At 37.8% G+C, this 9,588-nt stretch overlaps 1 protein-coding gene across 1 annotated transcript; it reads left to right on the forward strand.

Moving 5' to 3' along the window:
• The first annotated feature begins 3,323 nt into the window (after positions 1-3,323).
• Positions 3,324-7,262, forward strand: LOC107549889 (macrophage mannose receptor 1-like). Its single transcript, XM_016231074.1, has 2 exons — positions 3,324-4,071; positions 7,135-7,262. The coding sequence occupies exons 1-2, from the start codon at positions 3,324-3,326 to the stop codon at positions 7,260-7,262; spliced, it is 876 nt and encodes a 291-aa protein (XP_016086560.1).
• Positions 7,263-9,588: the final 2,326 nt, after the last annotated feature.

Raw genomic sequence — 9,588 nt, forward strand, 5'->3', positions numbered from 1 at the left:
AATACGCATAAACTTTACTCGGTTCATTATAAGTAAGTGTGAACTCATGAAATGGTATATTTTTGATTGGCCCTAAACATGATAAATGTGTAAACGATTAGAAAAACTGCATTTCCTGTGTTGTGTGTGTATAATGAACCGAGTAGTTATCAGTTAAGGGCCAATCGAAAATATACCATGCTCATTTGATAGAATGACAAATTACAGAGTTTTGTTTGTTGTGTTTGGACAAATGGTACATAAATGTTTGTGATTTGTGTAAAACCTTTTTTCAGATATTTTAAAGTATTGGTTGGTTGTATTAATTATTGTGAAAACATTTGAGAGTTTTGTGCACATTGTTTTGAGAAAATCATTTGCATGTTTTGTATGAAATGAATGAAAACTATATAGCTATATTCATTTACATGCAAACAAATACAGAAGTAATCATATTGATGGCTCAATCGGACGGAAAAACCTTCATGTAAACATTTTATTTGATCCGATTGAGCTCAATTCAAATTAAATTGGAAGGTGTGGTGTAAACCTTTTCTTATGCGTTCTAAAGGACCTAAACATTTGATCGGATTGAAAACCGGTACTGGAAAGTTTTGTGAATGTGCAATGACATAGAAATACCGTAATGACACATGGAACAAGCTGTTGTTTTTGTAGAATGAAGTGTCATAAATGACTGTCATGTTATTCTAAAATTTGCCATCCACTCATCATCTGTGAATTGAAGCAGAACAACAGACCATTAGTCCTCACTTTATACTCTCATCCACAGACAGCTTGTTTTGGCCGTGGGAATGGGTGGTTTTACTGCTTGATAAATATAGGCAGCACAGTACAAATCTGCATATGCTCATCGTCTCCTAATTGGAATCCAAGATGAATATGAAGTCTGCTCTTTAAAACAAAGAAAAGAAACAATGTCTGGAGAATAGTATGTGGGACATACTATACAATATACATACTATACTGACAATAGTGCAGCAGGAAACTCTGTATAAGTTTGCAGTGTGCGCATGCCAATAAATCAAATCCGATATTGAAGCTTGTGACATATAAACGTGCACATCGACCCGGTCACTTTATTTAGCATTCATGTAAATACTATATCTGTGACTTTGTAGTGTGACCTCCACAAAATCACCTTGAGTAGAATAAGTGGTGTTGGGCATTGAGGTATACAGTAATTCTATGCCAGGGGTGTCCAATCCTGTTCCTAGAGGAAAACTCTCCTGAACCAAGCTCCAAGCCCAATTAAACACACCTGAACCAGCTAAACAAGGTCTTTAGACTCACTAGAAATGAAGCTACTTTAACACAAGCCTCCAAGGTTAGCGAAGAAAAGTAAATAATAATAGTACAGATTATTTTCCCTGATAAAACATTCAGCAACAATTTTAGGGCTACACAGAGTATTGGTGTTTTGCGTGATGTGTAATTTTGTAACTTTGGTTAATATTTGGTTGTTATGTCAGCTGTGATGCATGCTTGTAAGGCTCATCACTGCAAATACACATTTACATTCACTCACAGTTCATTTGAAAACCAAATCTGCACCTAATCTTCTAAAACTAAGGAATACATGCAAAATGGTTGCATGGTAAATAATTGATATGTTGCTGTATTTTCTATTTCAAACTTCTTCAAAGGATTTTCTGAATGTCCAGTGATTGCTCGGTACTCTGGACAGTAAAAAATACAATATGAAGTCATCATATTTTTGAAGTTTAAGTATCTTCTTTAGTGCACAGGTTCATGACTTGTCCTGAATTGTTTTCCTTTTTGTGTTTGAGTGTGCTCCCCAAGAAATGTCAAATGCTGGTTACACTTTATTTTGATAGTCCACTTTAGACATTCTACTAACTATAAGTAACTACATGTTAACTAATTCTCATTAATTTGCAACTACATGTCTACTAACTCTCAGAGTGGACTGTTAGGTTAGGTTTAGGGTTAGGGTTAGTAGAATAAGTTGACATATACTTGCAAAGTTTCTTATAGTCAGTATGTTGTATGTTGTGGACCCATCAAAATAAAGTGTTAGAAGATATTAAGCAGACAGACTACTCTAATAACTGCTAGTCGACATGTAGTTGCCAAGTTACTTACTGTTAGCAGCATGTCTAATGTGGACTATTGAAATAAAGTGTTACCCAAAAGCTTGCTTTCAAATGTTTTTGCATTCAAAAGCAGAAAATGGCCTTGCATACACTACAGTATAGGCTACAGCATGTGAGGGAATTTTCTGCCTTTGAATGCAAAGTTGACTTTTATAGAACTACCCATTGTCAGGTCTGAAATGTCTTCATCGGTTCTTCCTCAGGGCTTCACATTCATGTTGTGCTTTTGATCTTACAGTTACTGTCACAATAGCATAAAAATTATACAGCATTTGGGTGCAGTGAAACTACCTACCTGCAGAGTTCAGTTCCAACCCTGCTTCAGCACACCTGCCTGTAATTATCAAGTGCTCCTGAATATCTTAATTAGCTGGTTAAACAGTTTGATCAGGGTTGGAACTGAACTTTGCTTGAAGGTAGATCTCCAGGACTAGGCACCCCTGGAATTTACCTTATCCATACTTTTTAAATAGCTACTTGGAATGCTTTCATATGTAACGGAGTGATTTTTATTGGGACGTACAACACATTTAATTCATTATGTTGGATCCTACATGAATCTTACGTGCACCTGTGTGCCTCCGTTCGCACCTTTCACTTCTTTAGCTACGGCCCAGCCTAAAGGCAAATGCTTGCCAGTTTGTTTGAATGCTGTTCAAGATATGCTTTACTAGATCTGATTTGCATTTCTGCAACTAAGTATTTCCACAGAGTACCAGAGAGAGTCCCAGAAACCCATTTGAAAAAGAATAAGAGAAATTCCAGCTTTGCAAAATATGTTCTGATGGTTTAACAGCTGGAGACTGTGTGGAAATTTGCTTTCTATGTCTGTTTCTTTTGTTTGTTAAAGTTAGGAGAAAAAAACGAACAAAAAAAAAAAGTTTTTGTATATTGTTCAGATCAAAATTAATTCTGGGACCATTGCATGAAACCAACTTGGGGCACATGCAAAAATGTTTAATTCCATATTTACCGGCCCGCAGTTTCTTACCTATGAGGTTCATTTGACTGGTTAAATGCAGCCGTTTTGTTTGTCTGTGAAGGTGTGCTGTGATTGGTCACACCATCACACTAATTTGTCATTGGCTGTATGTAAGTTAGAGTAAGAGAGAGTCAGTGTCATCATGCACAGTTCTGTCCTCAACTTCTACTGATCACTGAAAAAAAATAAAATAAATATTCACAGAACATCTTCAGTGGATGAAGATGAAGACGACACTCGCTCTGCTCCTAATCATGGAGCTCTGCGGACTCTCCTCCGGTCTCATTAAACATCATTTCTTTGTAAAAGATAAGATGACATGGGATTCTGCAAGCAAGTACTGCAAAACTTACTTTCATGACCTCTCCACCTTCACCAACGAGAACGAGGAACAGCCATTTTTGGAAGATGCAGCTTATCAGCCTTCTGATGCCTGGGTTGGACTCTACAAAGAATCAGGAGTCTGGAAGTGGTCAGGAGGTGAAAATGCAACACAAATTAACTGGGATACACGTAATAAACAACCTGAAAATGATGGCTGTGCTTTTCTACACAAAGGCCATAAGAAACTACATGACATAGACTGCAATGGCAAATACTCCTTCTTCTGTATGAACATAGAGCTTGTTCTGGTGCTGCGGAATGAGACCTGGGAAGGAGCTCTAGAATACTGCCAAAAACAAAACAATGATCTAGCAAGTCTGAGTTCACTTAGCATGATGGATTCTGCTTTAGGGAAAATCACACAGGCTCAAACAAAATATGTGTGGACTGGTCTGCGCTTTCTAGCAGGGGACTGGTTCTGGGTCAATGGAAATGTTCTTGACTACACAGCCTGGTCTAAGACAGGACAGCCCCAGTGTCCTGCCAGAGACCTTCGTTGTGGAGCCCTGGACAAGCAAACAAGGGATTGGACAAACAGAGATTGTGAAGAGACGCTCAACTTCTTTTGTTCTGCACAGGCAGTAAAATGTAGGCCACCTGTTCGTCTCACAAGCTCAACTCCCCAGAAAGGGCATAATTACAGTGGACCGTGCTTAGGTTTATGGATCTTTACGTTTGTATTTTTCCAGAAACTGCATATAATTTTATTTTGATACAAGTAGTTTTATATGCCTCAAATGTAAGCTGCTTTAATTGAGAATGCATATTATATTCATACATATTTTTATATGTTTGTGTGTTTTGTTATAAGGAATACTTTCAGCAAAGTTATAATTCTCCCTATATATATTTTTTATATTTTGCAGTTCAACAGCAAGAAAAACAACAATAACAAGAAAACATCCCCCACCCAGTAGTATATGTGAATCCAGCATAACTACAGTAATATGTGAATCCAGCATAACTACAGTAATATGTGATTATCTGTATAAATACAGATAATAATAATAATAAATAAATAACCAATTTTACAAGACTTTCAAAACCCTGCAAATACAATGCAAAAAAGCCTGTCCAACATATCCTGCGGGTTACCAGAGCAATCGTCTGGTGATTATTTTCACCAACAGAGTGAGCTGCGAGCTACACTTATTACTTGGTCGTGCACCACTATTTTAGACATGAAGAACCTGGATGAGAGATTGTCTTCAGTTATCAAAAGAAACACATGTAGGCTACTATATAACAGGGCTGAACAGGATGTGAGATTTTGTACGTTTTTTTTTTCTTCTTGTACATAGATTTGTGTCACAATGCATAATTAACACACATATCTTAATTGAATGACTTGGGTAAAAGTATACACACACACACCTTCCTAAAATGCAAAATAATGTGTCTAATTAGAGATATTAAGAACCCGTATCCAAAACACAAATTTGAAATAAAATCTGAAAAATTTAAAAAGTTTTATTTTGTGTATATATTCACGGTTTGTGAAAATGATAGAAATTAATTAGAAAATGTCAACAAATATATTTGTTAAATGCAGTTTTATTTATCATATGTTCTCGAATTAGTTTTATTTTTGAAATGTGTTTTTTGTAAAGTTATAATCTTATAATATACAATTTGATCAGTTTGATTTTTGCAATGGTTACTGTTTACTATTTGTAATTATGTGATTTTTGGTGAATTTTATTAAAACCAGTTAGGTTAACCTGCAAATATCATAATAAATATAAATAATAAAACATGGAACCCGCAATAATAATAAAAATAAAAAATACAAAAACATTGTGTCCTGTATTTTGTTTTAATTAATAGATCATAACAAGTGAGATTTCAATGATATTTTGACCACTGAACTTTGAGATGTCCAGGTCTCAGAAATCTGTTCCTTTTTAAAGAGGACCTATTATTCAAAAATCACTTTTATAAGGTTTGAGCACAGTTGTGTGGCTGCAGATTATGAAAACAACCAGCCTATAATGGTAAAAATCCACCCACTCATTTTTTTTTTTTTAATAATCCCAATAAATTATAAACAGTCTCTCCAAATGAGCGGTTTCAGATTCTCCCTCTTTACATGTCAGTGACGGGAAAAAGTCCCACCCATTTCTGACGCTCTCTGCCCTATTAGCATAGACACGCCGTTACCGTTTCCTTGCTGTAACGTTAGCTGCTGAAGATGTAATGTGCTGACATTGTATAAGAGGCATTACAAGTGTTGTGTTTTGGGATACACGAACATAGGAGTCTCCATAGACTCCCTCCATCCGAGTTGCTGAGGACACTGTGGTTAAACTTAATTTTGAAAGTTAGTATCCCGGAAAAAAAGTCTCCTATATGTTTAGGGATCAATATCAACGTAGCATGCGTGAACGGCAGCTCCAGACAAAGTAAGTGACGCGTTTGTTTCCCAAATTGCCTTTCTGAAAGAGCTTCTTGGCACTCTGTAAGGCTAATGTAGCTAAAGCTATGCCTGTTCTGGAGAAGCAGATCCGGTGGAGAAGCAGGCCTCTGCTGCCTCCAGACGACGGCGCTCTGCACCTGATGTTTAGACTGGCGTCGTAAAATGCACAGAGCACGCAGTTTGGGTAGCTAGTGGTGCTTGCTTGCAGCTGGAAAAGTCTAATATGGTCCTTGAGAGCTCTGTCCCCCTGCTCCAGCAGGAGGAGGTATTCGGGGCGAAGAAGGACATCCATCCAGGAAACTCAATGGAAAAAAAGACACTGGGAAAAAGAAGAAAACAAACGGAGGGTAAAACACAGAGGTGACTGTATTCGGTCGGAACTTCTGTCACAATATGCTGTTTAGGAAGCACGCAGGAGGCACGAGTAATCCACGGAACACAGGAGAAATCCACACAATAGGCACTGGAAAACACACATACATAAATAGTAGACCCGACAAACACAGAACGCAAAAGGCATTGACTTAAATACAAGGCATAATTGGAGAAACACAGGTGGATCTCATATGACAATCAGACTAGCCGAGGACAGGAACATGACCAAAGACATGACCAAATAATGACAAACAGGAACAGAAACAGGGGCAAAACATGACACAGACAGTCCAGAATCCTGACAATGGGTCTAAAAACCCGTATTAATTTTTCATGTTATTCCAAACTTCGCTGGGCTTTTTAAAAATCTTTTGAAATCAGTTTATTTGAGCATTTAATATCCCCTGCTCTATAAATTCCATGATCCATAAATATTCATAATATCTTTTCACAATGACCACAAATTAATATTTATGAATTTTTTCCTAGGTTTTGTGTCAAAAGTGACCCATCAATGTAAACATGAGTGGTGGCTGTGTTTTGTTTTTTATCCTACATCTTCCCATTGCCTTTATAATATGGTTTTGAAGGTGGGGTGTGCCCTCCAAACGCCTCTTCATATGTGGCATAACAAGCTCTTTGACCAGCTCCTTGATGAATAGCCATCATGCATTGGTGACACCACCTATGTAATCAGGGTGTTGCTCAGTGAAGTTGGTGTAGGCCAGCGGTGGCCAACAATGGTCCTGGAGAGCCACAGTCCAGCAGAGTTTTGCTCCAACCTTGATAAAAACTCACCTGCCTGTAGCTTTCTAGTAATCCTTAGACCTTGATTAGCTTGTTCAGGTGTGTTTGATTAGGGTTGGAGCAGGACTGTGGTTCTCCAGGACCAACATTGGCTGCCCCTGGTGTAGGCAATGGTGGTGGTAACATCCAGCACATTGCACCACAGCACCGTGTGCCATCTCCGTGTTCTCTGCGTACATGAGTAGGTGCAAACCATTTTTACTCAATCTATTAGACTGGGTCTGAGTTTCTTCTTCAGAGGACTCATCAGACAAGTCTTCAATGTCATCAAATGAGTCTTCTTCATCTAGGAGAGCTGGATTTACACCCACAGGTTGACCCTGTGGCACATAGTCTAGGTCAGGAGTAGGCAAGTTCGGTCCTAGAGAGCCGCAGTCCTGCAGAGTTCAGCTCCAACCCTAATCAGACACCCCTGAACAAGCTAATCAATGTCTTCAGGATTACTAAGGCTGTAGGCAGGTGAGTTTTTTTTCAGGGTTGGAGCTGAACTCTGCAGGACTGCGGCTCTCTAGGACCGAACTTGCCTACCCCTGGTCTAGGTCATCAGCATCAGCTATTTCAGACTCTGAATCAGGACTAAGAATGGCCTCATCTTCCTCATCATGCAGCATCTCTACAATAATTTCAGCTGTTAATCTAGAATGTCTGGGATCAGCCATACTAACACTCTAGATAAAGGAACACTGACAGACATAAAGGGTGACCAATAGTATTGATTTATGACAAAAAAGAAAAATGATGGAATGTGGAGATACAAGGTTTCCACCTGACAGCAATAATATATACAGGTGCATCTCAATAAATTAGAATGTCATGGAAAAGTTCATTTACTTCAGTAATTCAACTCAAATTGTGAAACTCGTGTATTAAATAAATTCAGTGCACACAGACTGAAGTAGTTTAAGTCTTTGGTTATTTTAATTGTGATGATTTTGACTCACATTTAACAAAAACCCACCAATTCCCTATCTCAGCATTATACTATATCAGAGTGTATACTGTGCATTGCATATTGTACTGACAACATATCCAGATATTTTCAAGCAGAATAATTGAAATCTGAAATATAAATTATCTATGATATTCAGGTTTAAAGGTTTAAAAAAAAATCTAATTGATCAGATGATCCGGTTGAAGAGGGAAGAGTTTTAGTGCATAAAGACATATTTTAATCTGTAATTCACACAAATCTATCGTATGGTTTCAGAAGCCTTGGCATACAGAGCATATGGGCTACTTTTTTTTCCTTTATCTGTGACCATTCATATTCATTCCGTGGAAAAAACACCCAGGATATTTTTTCCACATAAGAAAGGTTTGGAACAATGTGAAGTTGAGTAAATTATTGGTTTCTCATTTTGATTCATTTTTACTCTAATTTATTATTTGCTTTGTCTATCTTGATGCAAACTCATCTTTTCCGCACAGTCATGGATTCATTTGAGTGATTTCACACTTTGCCTCTCTCTCTATGTCACACACAAATACTGTGTTTGAAAGGCAAATGTACATAAGCGCTATTTACATCCCCACAGCTGACCTTCCTTTGGGTCTCTCTCTTTCTCTCTCTCTCTCTCTCTCTCTCTCTCTCTCACTCTCTCTCTCTCCTGAAAGGCAAAGTCTGCTCATGTGTTTTGGTGCGGAGATATGCTCCACCTTGCCTCAGGACAGCTGTAGTACAGACAGACAGGGAAAAAAAAATAAAAAAGAAGAACGAAAAAAAAAGGAAACCCAGCAGAACATGTCAGTGTAGGCCAGGGGACATGTTATGTATGACCAAAGCCACCAATTGAAAATGAGAGCAAATTCCTGTATTTCAAATGGATATATCTAGACAACCAAATTTAAAAAGTGATTTCACCTGAGTCTGAATTGAAATTGTAACAAAAATTTAAGTTAAAGGATCTGTAATAAGGATCAATAAGTGAGAGATCAATTACTCTCATACAGTATGACATCATTCCAACTCCTATAAATGGCAGCAAAGAAACTGGACTGAGTTGTTGAGATGTCCAACAGTGAACACAGGGAATGTTTGTGACCATTATGAAACTGAGTATGCTTACAGTATGATGACATAACTAACACGAACATGTGTCCTTCACGCTTCATTACTGTGGACATAGTTAAACAGCAGACAGCGCATATGAGACATGACTCAGAGTCAAAGGGAACTTATCAAACGAGAGCACAAAACATCTGAACTGTGTGAAACGTGCCTTCTCTTGCAGACCTGTATGTGTCCGGCTTTATTCAAGACAAGAACCTTCAATGCAAGATTGAATGCTTTTGAAATAACAATACTGAATGAATACTGATCACAATTTTGAAATGTATTTTCTTTAATAAAACATGTAAAGTGACATGAACATTTCTTGATTGTCAACTCTTGAAAGACTGAGCTCAGTACAAGTACAGACTCAGGGGTTCTGCCAAGGGTGATGCCTGCCTCCAGAAAGAACAGCACCCCCCTACAACACACACAAAATAGAAATGCTGCTAGGAGT

Source organism: Sinocyclocheilus grahami, unplaced genomic scaffold (assembly GCF_001515645.1).
Source record: "Sinocyclocheilus grahami isolate Dianchi unplaced genomic scaffold, SAMN03320097.WGS_v1.1 scaffold383.1, whole genome shotgun sequence".
NCBI lineage: Eukaryota > Metazoa > Chordata > Actinopteri > Cypriniformes > Cyprinidae > Sinocyclocheilus > Sinocyclocheilus grahami.

Coding starts and splice junctions, on each gene's coding strand:
- LOC107549889 (XM_016231074.1), top strand. CDS start 3,324: ATGAAGACGACACTCGCTCTGCTCCTAATCATGGAGCTCTGCGGACTC. Junction 4,072..7,134: donor TTCTGCACAGGCAGTAAAAT/GTAGGCCACCTG, acceptor GTGTTTGATTAG/GGTTGGAGCAGGACTGTGGT.